This window comes from Phytophthora parasitica, assembly GCF_000247585.1.
Source record: "Phytophthora parasitica INRA-310 unplaced genomic scaffold supercont2.15, whole genome shotgun sequence".
Lineage (NCBI taxonomy): Eukaryota > Oomycota > Peronosporomycetes > Peronosporales > Peronosporaceae > Phytophthora > Phytophthora nicotianae.
This window is the reverse complement of record NW_008649001.1, coordinates 432370-448147: the sequence shown is the minus strand read 5'-3', so window position 1 is coordinate 448147 and position 15778 is coordinate 432370. Positions and strand designations below refer to the sequence as shown.

Here is a 15778-nt window from a genome sequence, read left to right as displayed (position 1 = left end):
AAGTGGTTGACACATTCACCTTGCGAATCTGTGTGGATCATGGTGATGCCTTCTCATCCTTTGCCAGCAACTTCAGCACGTCAGTGAGCTTAGTGACCACGTCTTTCTGAGCTTGAGTATTTCCTTTATGCGCCGTCTCCAGCAGCTCACGTACGTCCTGGAGTTCCGTCGTCATCTGCATCCGCAGCGCCTCCACTTCGTCGTGTACGTGTTTCATGACTTGCGTCGTGATAGCCTCAGTGATACTAGCCATTTCCATACTGTCCACGGCATTGCCTTTGCTAATAAGTGAGAAGTGCATAGCGTCAATCTTGCTGCGTTGAGTGCCCTGGACATCATACGCTTTGGCTGTCGTCTCGGAGAATGATGACGACACGGACGACGTCAAGTCGCGACGGAAGACGCGCTGCGTCGCTCCTGGAACGTGCGAGACGCAGCTTTCAATAAGTTCCTGACCTTTGGGGGTCGAATAGAGCTTCCGAACGACGCTGTATCCGATCCACTGCTCGTAACGATGCAATGCACCGGCAAGCTCCAGTAATGACAGCTCCTTCGCTTGAGCACGAACCTTCTCGTACTCGGACGTCATCAATGCAATCAAGAGGTTCATAGCGACCACGATCACCACGATCACGTACGTTGTTAACAACAGGAACGCCAAATAATTCCGTGCGCGAAGACTATCGTCGAAGCTGTAGTTGTCCCCGTAATTCAGCTCGCCAAATGTAGTGAGGAACACGATCCGCATGGCACTGAAGAAGTCCGTATAAGGACCTGCTCCATGATAAAGCAGAAAGAATCCACCGGAGAAGCCCAAGAGCAGCAATAAATACTGAAACAGGAACCGCGCGACCACCTTGAACATCCGTGCGAACGTGAAAATGAGTACACTGAAGTACGACGATACCAGCAACGCCTGCATCAGGTTCACACATAGTAAGATACTTAGCAGACTCAACATACACTCGCGTTGGGTGTCGTGGCCGGAATAAACTTCAAACGGGATCGTGGCGAGCATCAGCAAGTACGTGAACACATCCAGGACGTTCCATACTGATCTCCAGTACTGCTTTGGGTTGGAACGCCACTCTTTGAAGAACTCGACGTACAGAAGATGGTAGACAGCCAACGCCCAACAGCAAACCTTCGTGATACCCACGAAATAGTCGACGACTGAGTCGAACTCGATCCATTTGTGCATCGCTTCCCGCTTCTTGCCGTCTTCATCCATGACAATTTCCATCTTTGGCAACAAAAGGTTGGACAGGTAGAAGAACGTGACCATCAGCACGTACAGAGAGAGCTGTTTGCGGTGTGCGTGAGCACCGAAAAGCTCCCATTTCAAGTGGATTGCGTTCCGGACGACTGGATGGGTCACTGCAGAGTTCTTGATTGTCTTTTTCGATGAAAGACTGGGCGTTAAAGTTCCTGTAGGGTTCACAATCTGCTCTAAATGGTCACAGATCTCGAAAACCTACAGAAACTAACCAGTTAGGTAACGCTACGTCCAAGAAGAAGAACGCAAACTTACCTCGATGAATCGGTACACTTTCTCGCCGTTGATTCGATTCACTTCGACTGCGTAGTGGTCCAAAAAGAGTGGTAAAGCTGATGCATGGACTTCCAGTAGTTTTTCAAGGACGACGCCATTCCACTTGGTGTCTGGTCCTTGACCAGGTTCGTATCGTACGGAGCGATTGAGCTTGGGGTTGCGTGGTTTGGCTATGGACTGCGGAGTGCTGAGCAGGATCTCAATGATCTCGTACTTGGGTGTAGCGGACCACAAGGCAGTGTACAAAGGTGTCAGCCATACTTCTTTGGACGGAGTCTCGAGATTCTGGCAGGAAGCTGTCACGTCGGCACCTTGTGAGATCAGAAACAGGCAAATATCTGGCATGTTGTGCTCAACCGCGACATGCAGCGCAGTCTTCAATTGCTTGTTCTGCGGTACAGTTTACTCAGCACACAGAGGAACAACAGTATAGGAGCAAAGATAATGTACCGTTTTGCTGATGTCAAGTTGGGCCTCGTCAACTAAAAACTTGATCATGGCGGCGAACTCGGGGTGTCCGTGGGCCGCAATAAGATGGAGTAATGTGTCTCCCGTTGACTCGATCACGAACTGTGGTGCAATGACCTTCTTGAGCGTCTTGATACCGAATCTGATTGTGTTTAGAAAGACGTTGTGCACAGCAATACCGCTTGGGTCGTTCTCATATACCGTCGAGTCTTGAAAACGAGGGTAACAGTCGTCTAGGAACTGAAGAGCGTAGTTAATAAGAGCGTCCAGAAGAATAAAATCTGAGCATACACACCTTGTAGTATAGCTCTTCAGCTTCCGCATAGTCCTCCTTGTGCTTCATTTCATCCTCGACGCGGATAAACAGAGGGAGGAGAAGTGGGAAGTGCATCTGGATCTTCTCCTTGCAGTCATGAGCCGCGTTCTCGTCATCGGGTAGTGACTCGGGCTCCTTTAACAAATATTCCACCAGTGCACTGCGCTCTTCATACGATGCCTGAGCCTCGTCAATCGACGCTTTTACTGTCGCGGCGAAGTTGATGGGTTTCCAGAATTGAGGATTCTCTGTTGGCTGGTCAAGTAGACGGTTGTCTGGTGCTTGACACTCTTCTTTCACCGATGCTCCCATCTCAATCAAAACTTCGCAAAACCCCAAGGCTCCCACTTCTGCGGCCAAATGCAAAGGCGTTTTACCCTCCCAATTCTGTTTAATTTATCGTAAACACAGGCAAATATTAACTTTTTCAATCCACGAGCAAGCTGGGAACTGAGACGTACTGGTTTGGCTATCACAACACGTAAATACCGAGGTGCTTTCGTCGTCCCGAGCCACGTGGACGAGCTGAGAGTATCGCGTTGCTCTTCTACAGACGGGAACGAGGCGCGCTGGACGAAACTTTGAAGAAAAAAGTGCAAAACGGTGTCTCCTCTTTCGGTGTCCACTTGAGCGATGGTATCGTCAGTGAATGAGTAGATACCATCTTGAATGCCCCGGCATAACTGGACAATATGGTCGCGCGAGCACGAAGAAAAATCCTTGGACGAACCCACCACTGTGCGAAACATGGGACCCATTCGTGGGGCTGCTAGTTGGATCACACTGGGGAATATCTCGCTGTCGCTGGATATCTGCACTGCTCCAAGTGATTGCAGTGCAGACGACGCCATTGAGCACTGCCGATCTGCCGCAACGTCAAGTGGAGTCTCACAGAAGCAGTTCTTCACAAAAGGCAAGCGAAATCAGGGAAAACCACGTGAGTCAGCGTACAAATGCGAGATCTACAAGTGAAGGTTGACCTGAGTGTTGATGGCAACATTTCCGACCAAGTGAAGGCATCGGATAATGTAGTAGCAGTGTTTGTCTCCGGCACTGGAAGCTGCAACGTGGAGCAAAGTATTCATGCTGCAATCTCGTATCCTCAACGTCCCGTACTTTTGCAGAGTTGCTTGCACTCCAGACGACCTAGACATAGCAACGAAAAACAACGTTAGAAACGTACTCATGCCTACTTGCCAGAATATTTTTTTTCATACATAAGCTTCGCGTAAATCCGCATTAAGCATGTCTCCGTCACCGAGATCCAGCTTCCTATAGAAGATGTGGGTTGGCATAGCACCATTTGCTGGTCATCTCGCTCCATATCCGTTGGGTTTACATAGCCCAAGAGAAGCCGACACACTTCCTTGTGTCCATAGCTGGCAGCCAGGTGAAGAGCAGTCGACGCAGACATATCCTGTATCGTTAGAATACAATACAGGCGTTAGAAGTTCTTTTACTCTGCAATAGGGTTAAAGCCTTCCTCACTTTGTGATTAGCGTTGGCATGGTACCGAAGTAGTAGTTCGCACCCCAGCACGTTACCACGCTCGGCATGATAAAACAAGGGAGTCCGACCTTTATTGTTCTGCGTGTAGCATAACACGGTTAGTATGACGTTGGATGTAACAATAATACATCACGCTATTGCCCGTTACCATTGTGTCAACAGAGACACCAAGCTGCTGGACGAAGTGAGCGATTGTACTCTCTCTTTCATGACAACAGGCATGATACATTGGAGTTCGGCCTTCATTGTCCTGTGTGCACACAAGAAATATCGAGTTATTGACTTAGTTCAATTCAGCGCATCTTGAACTCGTACCTTGGAGTTGAGTGACGCTCCGATATCCAGCAAGATTTCACACGCTTTCAGATGCCCAGCTGCAGCAGCAAAGGTGAGAGCCGTGGCTCCTGCTTTGTTCTTAAGTAATAAAAATAAAGGTACAACGTCAGAACATACCTTAAAACAAATACATGGAACACTGAACTAACCTTTGCATTCACAGGTGCCCCAAACCGAAGCAGTTCTCGAAGAATCAACGGATGTGTAATAGCTTCCCTCAGTGGATTTCTCTCTTCTCCCCCAGCCATTCTCTGTCAAAACAAATATTTAAGAGTACATGATACAGTAAACTATGCATTCTCCAATCTCTTACCGTAATATCGAGTGACGCACCCGCCTTCACAAGCAGCACCACTTCATCTCGTTTGTCCATGTTGATTGCCAGCATCAGTCGCTGCATGCATAAAAATCAACTTTAGCAACCCATTTAACATTCTCCACACGTCCCTCACGTACGTGCACTGCTTGGTCCGGGTCAGCTGCCACCAAAACTTGACACACAAGCAAACGGCCACTTTGAAGTGCAATCGTCAACGCCGTACTCCCATCCAAGGCCTACCATCACTCACTCCAGTCAGCAACATCGTTTAAAAAAAGCTTATAAGGGTCCACTTGGGGCCTCACCACAGTAGATGTTGATGCCCCGTTGGCCAGCAATTCTTCACAAATGAGACTGTATCCTCTCTCTGCTGCCTCCATTAACGGGGTCCGTCCGTTCTTGTCCTAAAACAGCATTGACAAGATTTCAATTACCAATTTTTCCTTAAGATGCACTTGACTCCACTGTATTTCGGCCATACACGGGCATCCACAATGGTCGAGGCGATGTCACCCTCTACTGCGTCGAATAGGTTATGCAGAATCGCCAAGTGCAGCAATGTTCGTCCTTCATCGTCCTGTTTGGATTAAAAGTATTAAATTGGAGATTCCGGTAGTAATCGTTGCGTTCAAACTGAACGTACGCACCCGATGCTGGGGGAACTGCTCGTACAAGTGTTTGAAGGGCTCGATATCGCTATTAATAAGAGCATCCTCTAATTCGCGCAGCGCAGTCGCGTCCATCGTGCCGAAGTGTCCGAGCGTTGATGTCGACGAGTGGAATTTCGCCTGATTTTCATCAAGTTTGAAAGAACCGGAAACTCGCTTAAATAATATGGATTCACGTGTATGATAAAATTTGGTGTACCAGGAGTAACATACAGTCTACAAACCAAAGAGCAATTTTGCGAGGTGGTAGAATTCTCGCTAGTGCTTCGGCAACGAGGAGAGAGGTATATCATCGGCCACGCAAGAGCTTATAATGCAAGCAAGACTATTCAGGTTGTTTATGACAAGCAAAAATGAAGACTACGTCAGGAAAAAGTTGAAGCTCAACGGGCTGAAGGAAGACGCGTTTAGAAACCACGACAACTACAAGTATCTCCTCCAATATGTGAATACACTGGCACAACACAGAGTCCGGGAGTACGATATTTGGAATGAGTTGGGCTTTGATAAAGTCGATGAAGTGACTCGCGTGAGTACGGAAAACTTCAAGGTATACAAGGCTTTCGTGAACAAGTTCGATGACAGAGTGGCTTTGAAATACATCTAAATTCTATTTTCAACAAAGATGCCCCTGAGGCTGAAAAGCAAGCCAGGGCAACGATATGGGGCGAAACAATACGGGAAGAAGGTTTCTTGACGAAACCTTCTGCCCGTATTGTTTCGCCCCTAACTTAGTATCCGATGCAGATCTCCAGAAGCACCCGAATTATAGGTTCTACGAACTATACACAACAACGAAAAAGCAATTGCCAAAATCGAAGAAAAGTGAGACAAGAAGTGATTGCTAGCTTGCATCCTTAGTTTGCTTCTGTTGAATCTATAAAGTGGGGATCTTCTTGTTCTCAGCCTTCCTGCCTGCGGGTATGAGAGAAAGCACTCTGTAGTGATATTCTTCAGGTAGATATACCTATCTTTGAGCAAATCAAGACTTTGATGGAATGATTCATTACCATGCCTATTCAATGGGAATGTGCCGTGCAGAGTTTCAAAAGTTTGGGGGAAATGCAGTTTTTCTTAGCTGCTGAATCTCTGCTTGGCAGGATCATATTCCTGACGCCATCTACCTCCGATCGGGATATCTCTGGATGAAGTTTCGCGCGTGTGTTGCTCCAGAGGCGAAAGGCTCACCACAGTAGTGCGACCACCTGCAGATTTCAGAGCCTAGCTGGCTATTTTCTCGTAGTGGCAGGTTGAGTTGAGTCGATGCAGTGGAAAAGTTCAGCGGACTTGACCGGATACCAAAGGGTGTCTCTACGATTTGGTGGAGAAATGGCGAAGTGTGAGCACTAACGCCGGCCACGTTTGGCGTCAACTGGCTCGTGACGCTGGCGTATATTACAATCACGCCAAATAATTTCAGGAATATGAGTGCCTATGTGAGCACTTCACGTGTGGGGTTTAAGAGATCAAGGCCGACACAATGGAGCAGGGGCATTTTTCAGTGGAGACGAAGCGAAGAAATCTGCCATTCCAGTGGTTTGACTCGCTCGCGAGACCCTCGTCGTCGGGCCTTCCCTATAGAGCGCTTGGGTGTGGTGGAGCAGAGTCTTCCACACTTTCAGACCGTGGTCTTACTCTCCATCTCATACTCTTAACCGCTCCATTCGGTACAGACATGACTTCACGCCAACGCGGCGTACTTCGCTTCATAGCAAGCTTCGTCGGAATTATAATCGTTTATTCTGAGGTGGTCACAGCACAGGGTACAGCAAGTCAAAGTGCTCTGCGGACTGACAACACCTCTTCATCGACGACCAATTACAGCAACACCAGTGGTGATGTGACTGCTGCGTACATTGCAAGGGGATATGCATCCACTTTGGACGACAATGAACAGCGTTTGACAATCATACGGGATTCCCTGCTCACAGAGAGCGTTTGTGACGGCGAGCCTATGGTGATACTGAAGTCCTCGACTGTGCCAGCTAATGGCGCTTGCTTGGCAGCCCAAAGCAGATATAACCTCTCGTGTTCCTGTTTTTCTGGCCACAACAGAATGGAATTTTCGCATTCGGGCACCCGACGCTCAGCCGGAATTCCCATTCCCGACGACAATTAGCGATGGCAGTGTCGTTCAAGTGGATTCTTTGATGATGCTCGAAGCTCCTTCGGAGCTACTCACCTTGTACGGCTGGCTCTCTTGTATCTCTCTTGTACCATTCTAAAGCGACTAACCTGCTGGTTTTGGTTGCACAGCAAGATACAAGGAGACAGCAGCAATCTTGTCCCCATAAACCTAGAAAAGGCTACAACGGATGACGGCAACCTAGCAATTGTTGGTTCTCAAAGCGTGCCGTCTCTTGCTGAAGTGTATGTTAATGGTTTATCTTAGTCGGATGTTTGAAATTTAACCCATAGCTGCTTCGTGTCATCTACCAGTGACTTGTTCAATCTGGATCTTGGGGAAGTTCCTATCGGTTCCGGATTTGTTCCCACGACGTTGACAAATCTGTAGGTGATCAGACAGATGCACGTGCAACTCGCTACACATTCAACGAACTGACATAATAACTTGTATTCGTAGATCGATGCGTCGCTGTAACCTCAGCAGCCTTGGTCAACCATTTCTGGAGAGCTTCACCGCCCTAGAGTCATTGTACGTCTGTTCTCTACGCCACTACTCACTTTTTCTTTTCTAATGTTTTGTGATTTGGGAAAAGCAGAAATCTAGCGGAAAACAATATTTCCAGTATTTATTCCAACTTGCCCAGGTCCACCGAGGCCTTGAATGCAATGAGCGAAATGTAAGTACCACGGTCACAAGCTTTTTTGTAATTCTCGCTGTGTCTGACCTGTTTGGGTATTGAACTGGATAGCAATATGGCAAACAACAGCTTTACCGAATTTCCAGTCAATTTGCTGCAGTTTCCGAATCTTAAAAAGCTGTACGTACCGGTCCATTCGTCTCAGGGATACCATTTCACGACTCATTTTTCTTTTTTGTTTTGTATCTAACCAGTGATTTGAGTGGCAACCTCATCACAAATTTGACAATCACCAGTGATGATCTTGCAGCTATTTCACAGCTTCAATTGTTTCGTATCGATACCCCTGCTGGGTTTGGGGGCAATGGAGGTGACTGTGATAACGGCGAATTGCAAAAGGTACACAACACAAATTTTTGTGTCGTGAAGAACACGAGCACGTCTACCCCGGAGGTGCTAGCTGGAAGCAGTGAGGATAACACCAACTGGACAATCTTCGTACTCGTGGCTGCTTTTGGAGGATGTTTTGTGGGCTTCCTGTTGTTCTTTCTGGCAATGAAATTCGTTCAATATCAACAAGAACGCCAACATAAGGCAGACTTATCTCCACCTGTGGTCGAGGAGGTCCTGACGTCACAAGCCGGTGACAGTTCTGCAGTGCAGGCATTCTATAACTCGCTTCATCCGACACTATACGGAGAGCTACTCAAAGACCCAGTGATCATGTCGTTCCGACTGAAATACAAAGATCTCCATGTGGGTCGATGCATCAGCAAAGGAGGCTTTGGACTCGTGTACACGGGTATGTACAAGCATCGACGTGTGGCCATCAAGAAGATCATGCGTGAAAAGTGTGAGAAGTTATCTCAAATTCGCATGTTCATTCGAGAGATAACGCTGATGGGGTCGCTTAAGCATGAACGCATTGTGGAATTCATCGGCGTTGCATGGGACTCGCTCCGTAACTTAAGTGCAGTCACGGAATACATGGAACGAGGGGATTTACGAGATGTTCTTCATATCTTGAAACACCGAGAAAGCACTGTCGATAATGAATTAACGTGGCAAGGCAGAAAACTCACCATTGCGCTACATATCGCTGAAGGACTTGCGTACATGCACTCGCTCAACCCGAAGGTGATTCACCGTGACCTCAAGTCCAAGAACGTGCTACTGAACAGCGAATACGAGGCTAAGCTCAGCGACTTTGGTGTATCTCGTGCTCGTCAAGTGGCTAACGTTAAAGATGGTCCTGGTCGATTCATGACTCCAGGGGTTGGTACATCATTTTGGATCGCTCCAGAGGTGTTGCTCGGCCGAGATTACGACGAGCGTGCAGACATTTTCTCGTTCGGTGTCGTGCTGTCCGAGATCGACACGGACGACTACCCATACTGGAACTCTGGAGCTCCAGCACACGACAATCCGGATGAACGGCGGTCGCAGGAGCAGAAGATTCTGGAGAAGGTGGCGCTTGGCTCCTTGCGTCCGACATTTTACAATGACTGTCCACCGGGAGTCCTTGCGCTGGCCTCAAGCTGCCTCGAAGGTAGGCCAGAAAACCGACCCAGCGCATCAGAAGTTGTCCTCACGATCAAAGAGCTCATGCGCGAGTGGCAGTTCGACAGCACGACCCACCTGGAACCTGAACCAGATCAAATTGTCACGGAAGGCTTCCTCTCAAGCACGTAAGCTAGTCGTATTATCTATCCGGGAAATATGGCCATTGAACTATCAATACAAACCAAATAGAGTGAATAGTTTTCCAACATTTATGCCGTCTCGGTAGCCATAAAATACACAAAAAACAAAGTTTAACGTGTTCAGCTTGAAACATCAAAGCATAGAGGCTTACGCAGTAATCTTCTGTTTCTTCAATGCAGCCTCGCCAGACTCCTGGGGCTTGGATGTTGAATTGACCGACACATTCTTCTTTGAATCACTAGCAGCCACTGGCTTCATTTTATAAACTGGCTTTGAAGAGGCCCCGCCTTGAACGCGTTCGAATGCGGCAGTGTCTTCTTGCAAGTACGCTCTGCCCGTACCAACAAAATCCCAATAAACTTCAGAATATTTCCAATAACTAGAATAATTTATCGCAAAAACTCACGTGATAAATGTCCGCAGATGTTCCTTCCCACCGAGTTCGTGCTCGCTCTTGGGAAAGCTCTCCAGAATCTGGTCACACACTTGATCTGCCGTCATAGACGTCACACCCTTGTGGTACTTGGCCTTCTCAAATGCCTAAAACACGATAAAACATTATCAGCACCATAAAAAACTATATAACTATCAAAACTGCGTACCTTTTGGATAATTTTAAATCCACTCATAGTGCTAATGGTGGAGCGGATAGCACAGAGGAAGTACACTCTAGCATGGCCGATTTTGAGTGGCATCTTGGACGTGAGCTTGATGGTCTGGTTCTTGGACACGAACTTGCCGTCCGCGAACATTCCATTCTTTCCCAGACATTGCAGCTCGAAGCAACTGTCGGTCTGACTCCACTGGATGCGTGCGTGCAGCCTCGAAATGGCCTTCTGCTCCCCCAGAGCGATGCGGTGGTCGGGCAGTGACGAAATGGGACCACGCCCAAGCTCCGCCGGCAGGTGCGTGATGAGCTTCTCGAACGGTGTATCGCCCTCCACGCGGCCGCTGAGCTTGGCGTAGGCCAGTGGTGGACGCTTCTCCACGAACTTCTTCTCCAGCGCCTTCTTGCGCTCCTCCAGCCCAAGAGCCTGCATGGTCTGGTAGTTTTTGTTGAGTTGGCGCGTTTGCTATTATATGAAGGGGTTGCATGGATAATTACCTGTATTTAGTGACTATGTTGCTTTTTAGGATACTGACGTGTCTGAAATAAGAACATTAAGACTAACTTGTAACGTGAAATTTCAAAGCTCACAATTGAAATACTAAGTTGGTGATTTTGGACTCGGATAATAGTTGCACCCGAGTTGAATGTAACTTCAGATTGATTACTTGGCATGAGCAAGCGTGTCTAGCGTGTAGCTTAGGCCTTTCCGATCTCTATGCAATAAGAATTAAGATGAGGGCTAAAACGACAGGATACTGCTATGCACGACTTGAGTTCTGCCCATAAGTAATAACTGCAATTGGGGCACGTAAGTACCGATAAGTTCGTGACTCTCCACTCAACTCTGCTCCCATTTGAACAGAGGGGACACAACGTACGCATGGCTACTTGGGTCACCGAATGCCCAACACAAACGGAGAAGGTCGGACTATTCCGGCCACTTAGGGCGAGCTCGCACGGTTACCCGAACGGAATTTTATATCATTTGCGCTCGTGGACAGGAAGGCAGCGCTTCAAACGTCTGTGCTGCCTCATCAAAATGAGCCCGTTCACTTGTCTATTGAGGCATTGCAATACTTGAAACCGAAGACAGGAAGCCGGTGCGTCATGCTGGACATTTTGATACCTTGCACAAGTCGAGCATGGTACTCACGTTCGGGCGGCCTCAAAAGGCGTCAAGAGTACAGAGGAATGTTGTTGTAATTGCCATTACTACAGTCTCGGGCCACCTCCACCAATAAATTTGTCCGTCCCCATAGAGATCTCACATGAAGCTCCACCAGAAAGCGGCGGCCTTCCTCTCGGCCTATCTCCAGCATGATAGACGCAGCTGTGAGCGATCCGGCCCGGATTCCGGGGTGTTCACCAATCTACATTTCACGTCTAACGGCGTAGTCAACCACCCGAGTTCTCCTCGGATCAGGCTTTCACAACAGTGTCGCTGTGGGGCTTGCAATCTTCATCCTCTGTAACTGGAACCTTCGCAAGTATGAACTCGGAGATCAACTCGGCCACTGTGGGGCCCTCATCCAACTTTACGACGGTGTCAACCAGAAAGGAGACCACATCCTCCGGAGAAGAGATCACCACTGTGACGACCACCACCGTGAGTACCATGAAGTCGAGTGCCAGTAGCAGCACGACGTCGACTAACACTGCGACCGAAGGAAGCGCAGGTCACGTCTCGGAGACTACGATGACCACAACGGAGGGTGATAACGGAGCATCGCCAGTGACAACGGTAGGCACAAAAAGTGGAGTGAACACCACCCGGACGTCTACGACTAGAGATGCAGTCACGGGCATCACGACTGTGACAACCACTACCGATACAGACTCGGATATGAACGGATCTGCCAGTAGATCGACCACTGAGGTCACCACGTCGGGGTCGAGTACAGCAGAAGCCACCAGTGAAAGATCTGCAACTTCAACAATCACAAGTACCAGTAGCACCACTGGAGCTAGCACTTCAAATTCTGTCAGTTCGACGACGAACAGCAAGATAGCAACCGGATCTGCCAACTCTGCGAACGCGATTCTTACGTCTGGATCGACGAATTACAATTCTGCCACCGCTTCATCTAGCACTAGCACGTCAACAACCACCAACTCCTTGACTGGATCCACTTACGGGGATGCAACTGCAAACGGGTCAAAGGGGTCCGCTACGAGTGAGGAATCTGCTACAAGTAGCCAAGCTTCATCGCTAACATCGTCGGAAGCTTCGACGTACTCTGCCATGAATTCGCTGAGCGGTTCTGACTCCTTGACAGATACCAGTTCCAACTCCTCGTTTCTGACGAGTTGGTTCACTAAAACCTTCCGTGACGAGGAAACACAGCTTGTCGTTGGCGCCATCACCTCAACCACAACGACAGATATATCGCAGGTGTGTGATGGTCTCCCTGCGCTGGTGACTCGCTCTAGTACGGAGACACCAAATGGAGGATGTCCAGACGAACTCACGGCCCTCAATGCGTCTTGCACATGCATCACGGGATACAGCGAGACGGCTTCCACATGGTCTTTTCACGTCACTGCGGAGTCGTGGAACTCGACCACGACTACGACAACGCGTTCTCTGACCCAGATATCTTCAGATGAGTTGGCAGTCAACACTATCAGGTCGATCTGGGTCTCGTCGAGCTTAGAGACGCTGGAAATTGAAGGTGCTGGCGAAACCCCAGCTGAAATCACGTTCATCAACGAGGATCGTGAGGATTCGGGATCCTCTTTGACGTTGGTGCGGTCGGAGAGCAACTCTACCAACATCTCGACGCTCTCGATCTACAACGTGGATTTAAACTCTGTAGCGGAGACGAACTCACACTTCGTCCCCGCATCGGTGACGACTCTGACCTTGCGGAATTGCAACATCTCGACGCTCAGCCACGCCTTCACACGAGAATGGAGCTGGCTCCAGTACCTCGACTTATCCTCGAACAACATCGACACCGAGTATATTGGAGGTGCTTATCTAAAAGAGCTCAATCTATCACACAACGCGCTCGCTGTGTTCCCTACTGGATCTCTCAACACGAGTGGGTTGGAGGCACTGTACATCCAGGGCAACAACATCAAGAACTTCAACGTGAGTCAGGATCAATTCGAGCAGATCCAAGGACTAACAGCCTTCTCGGCGGACAAACCAGACTCCTCATCTACTTGCGAGGACGGTGCGTGGCAATCTGCACATGGAACAACATTCTGTGTGCTTGGTGCTTCCACAGCTGCAGTACCAGATTCTTCGCGATCGTCGAGTTCAAGCAGCGATGATGACAATGGTCTTGGATTGCTGGGCTATTGGCTCATTGCCGGTGCCATCATTGTCTTCTTCCTACTTTTACTAGTAATTTGGCAGCGTCGCCGTCAAAACGAAGAGCGTGCAAGTAGCCCAATTGTATCGCCCGATGCTGTTGAGGCGAATACTCCGAAGGTAAATGCCAACGCAGCCTTTGGTGACGCACTAAACCATGACAACACGGATGTGGTTGTCCCCCCTGCTGCTACTGGTGCTGCCGGTGCTGCAGCTTACCCCGGTTACGGTCGTTCTCACGGTAACAGCGTCGATAGCGAGGACACAGCACTGGGCGCCAGTCTCACAAACAACCAAGTCCTTGCTTCATGCCGACTGGACTATGACGAGGTGACTCTAGGACGATGCATTAGTCGCGGTGGCTTCGGTCTTGTATTCGTTGGCAGCTATAAGGGACGACAAGTGGCCGTGAAGAAGATCCGCAATGAGCGTGGGGTTGAGCGTGAACAAGTGGAGCAATTCGTCGGCGAAATTTCGCTCATTTCGGGACTCAATCACCCCCGTATTGTGGAGTTCATCGGTGCGTGCTGGACTACACCAGCCGAGCTCTCAGCAGTGACGGAGATGATGGAACGAGGCGACCTGCGCGATGTTACTCGACGATTTAAACGCCGTGGCTATCGTCTCACCTGGGAGACGCACAAGACTGTTATCGCGCTGCACATTGCTGAGGCTTTAACGTACTTGCACGGACAGAACCCCACAGTTATTCACCGCGATCTGAAGGCTAAGAACGTACTGCTTAACGCCGACATGGAAGCCAAACTAAGTGACTTTGGTATCGCACGGAAGCGCACCTTGTACGATGGCAGCGAACACATGACAGTGGGCATCGGCACGTCGTTCTGGATCGCCCCCGAGGTGCTTCTTGGTCGTGACTATGACGAGCGCGCTGACATCTACTCGTTCGGCGTCGTCCTCTCTGAAATCGACACGGACGACTACCCATACTGGAACGCGCAGCACCCACCGCAGGGTAAAGCACAGGAGAACGAGATTCTTCGTCTCGTAGCTCGTGGTGCCAAGCGTCCAGCCTTCTCGGACGACTGTCCGCCAGCGATCTTGGAACTGGCTGCGCGTTGTCTCCGCGCTGACCCTGAAGAGCGTCCCAGTGCCTCTGAAATCGTGGTGTATCTGCAACAACTGGTGGTTGATCGCACCTCCAGCGCCTCCTTTTCGTCGATAATGCGACCTGTTCAGTCACTCGACTTCGTCACGAACTTCAGTACGTCAACGAGCACAGCACCGGCTAATACCATCGTGAACTTGAGCTCTTCAGAGCAAAGCCAAGCGATGTCGGTAGCTTCATCGACTGCAGCAACGAACGCCTCTGGAAAGAGTACGAAGACGACGACAACCACAACAACTACGAAAGTTATCCCACCAGGTCAAGCCCTTACTGCGTCGCACGAAGTGGTGACGTCTTCACCTCATGTAACACAAAAGGTGGTTCGCGCTAATATTCCCAAGGGCACACGAACCACGACGACCACAACGACCACGTGGCGAGCCAAGCGCAGTACCGGTAGTAGCTCCAGTATCGGCATGGCTGTGGGTAGCTCGGATGGAGGTAGCAGTGGACTCATCTTTGGTACTTTGTCGAGTAGAACTCATTCCGGACTCGGACCCACGTCACCTTCCAGCCTTCGTGACAACCTGGCTGAGTTGGATCATTTAAACCAGCAGCGACAGCTGAGCTCTTCAAGTGCACAAGAAGCGACAAGATCTTCGGCACAAGCTGTCGGCAATGACCACCGAGAGGATAAGTGGGTTGTATATGAGGATGTCAAAGAACTGTAGATCTGCTCTAAATAAATTGTGCGGTTTGTCAATAGATACGTTTCCAGTGTGCCTGCCGAAGTCAAATTGTAGCTTATAGAGAGAACGCCTGGTAAACAAGAGATACGCCAGAACTCGACAAACTCGTGCACACACTTGCGACGACAGCTGCTCGATCAAGTAACGTTCGTCGTAGTCCAGCTGGCCGCCCGCGTGACTGGATATGATGAATATAGTAATCTTTCCGACAGATAGTTCTACAGATTTGCTCCGTTGCTACTCAATCGTGAATATTAGCCTATCATATCTCGTCTCTCCTGAGTTTCAGCCAATGATTTTGTTTAGGGCTAGGTGTACAGCTTCCGACGCTTCCCGACTAATATTTGTCGGAAGCTCACACAAACATGAAGTCAACAAATGTTCTGAATATATT

General features: G+C 49.2%; 5 protein-coding genes across 7 annotated transcripts; 3 read left to right on the top strand and 2 right to left on the bottom strand.

Moving 5' to 3' along the window:
• Positions 1-37: 37 nt before the first annotated feature.
• PPTG_08131 (hypothetical protein) lies at positions 38-5243 on the bottom strand (the record flags this gene model as incomplete). The annotated part of the gene is made up of 16 exons (XM_008903065.1): positions 38-1474; positions 1532-1942; positions 2003-2260; positions 2316-2723; positions 2798-3238; positions 3317-3482; positions 3554-3753; positions 3825-3923; positions 3994-4095; positions 4161-4259; positions 4331-4432; positions 4495-4575; positions 4638-4736; positions 4806-4904; positions 4982-5077; positions 5148-5243. The coding sequence occupies 16 exons, from the start codon at positions 5241-5243 to the stop codon at positions 38-40; spliced, it is 4194 nt and encodes a 1397-aa protein (XP_008901313.1).
• A 126-nt stretch (positions 5244-5369) lies between these two features.
• PPTG_08130 (hypothetical protein) lies at positions 5370-5851 on the top strand. The gene has a single exon (XM_008903064.1). It carries the CDS (start codon positions 5482-5484, stop codon positions 5773-5775), a length of 294 nt encoding a protein of 97 aa, XP_008901312.1. The 5' UTR covers positions 5370-5481; the 3' UTR covers positions 5776-5851.
• Positions 5852-7156: 1305 nt separating this feature from the next.
• On the top strand, positions 7157-9625 carry PPTG_08129 (TKL protein kinase; the record flags this gene model as incomplete). Its single annotated transcript, XM_008903063.1, has 5 exons — positions 7157-7353; positions 7425-7538; positions 7892-7972; positions 8045-8113; positions 8188-9625. 5 exons carry the CDS (start codon positions 7157-7159, stop codon positions 9623-9625), a joined length of 1899 nt encoding a protein of 632 aa, XP_008901311.1.
• On the bottom strand, positions 9539-10733 carry PPTG_08128 (hypothetical protein). Of its 3 annotated transcripts, XM_008903060.1 has the most exons (3): positions 10240-10733; positions 10044-10177; positions 9539-9968 (listed from the first exon to the last, which is right to left on the bottom strand). In XM_008903060.1, exons 1-3 carry the CDS (start codon positions 10675-10677, stop codon positions 9785-9787), a joined length of 756 nt encoding a protein of 251 aa, XP_008901308.1. In that variant the 5' UTR covers positions 10678-10733; the 3' UTR covers positions 9539-9784. The 3 variants fall into 3 exon arrangements, with proteins under 3 accessions (XP_008901308.1, XP_008901310.1, XP_008901309.1); XM_008903062.1 differs by having other exon boundaries at positions 10044-10733; XM_008903061.1 differs by having other exon boundaries at positions 9539-10177.
• Positions 10734-11736: 1003 nt separating this feature from the next.
• Positions 11737-15391, top strand: PPTG_08127 (TKL protein kinase; the record flags this gene model as incomplete). Its single annotated transcript, XM_008903059.1, has 1 exon — positions 11737-15391. The coding sequence occupies one exon, from the start codon at positions 11737-11739 to the stop codon at positions 15364-15366; it is 3630 nt and encodes a 1209-aa protein (XP_008901307.1). The 3' UTR covers positions 15367-15391.
• Positions 15392-15778: the final 387 nt, after the last annotated feature.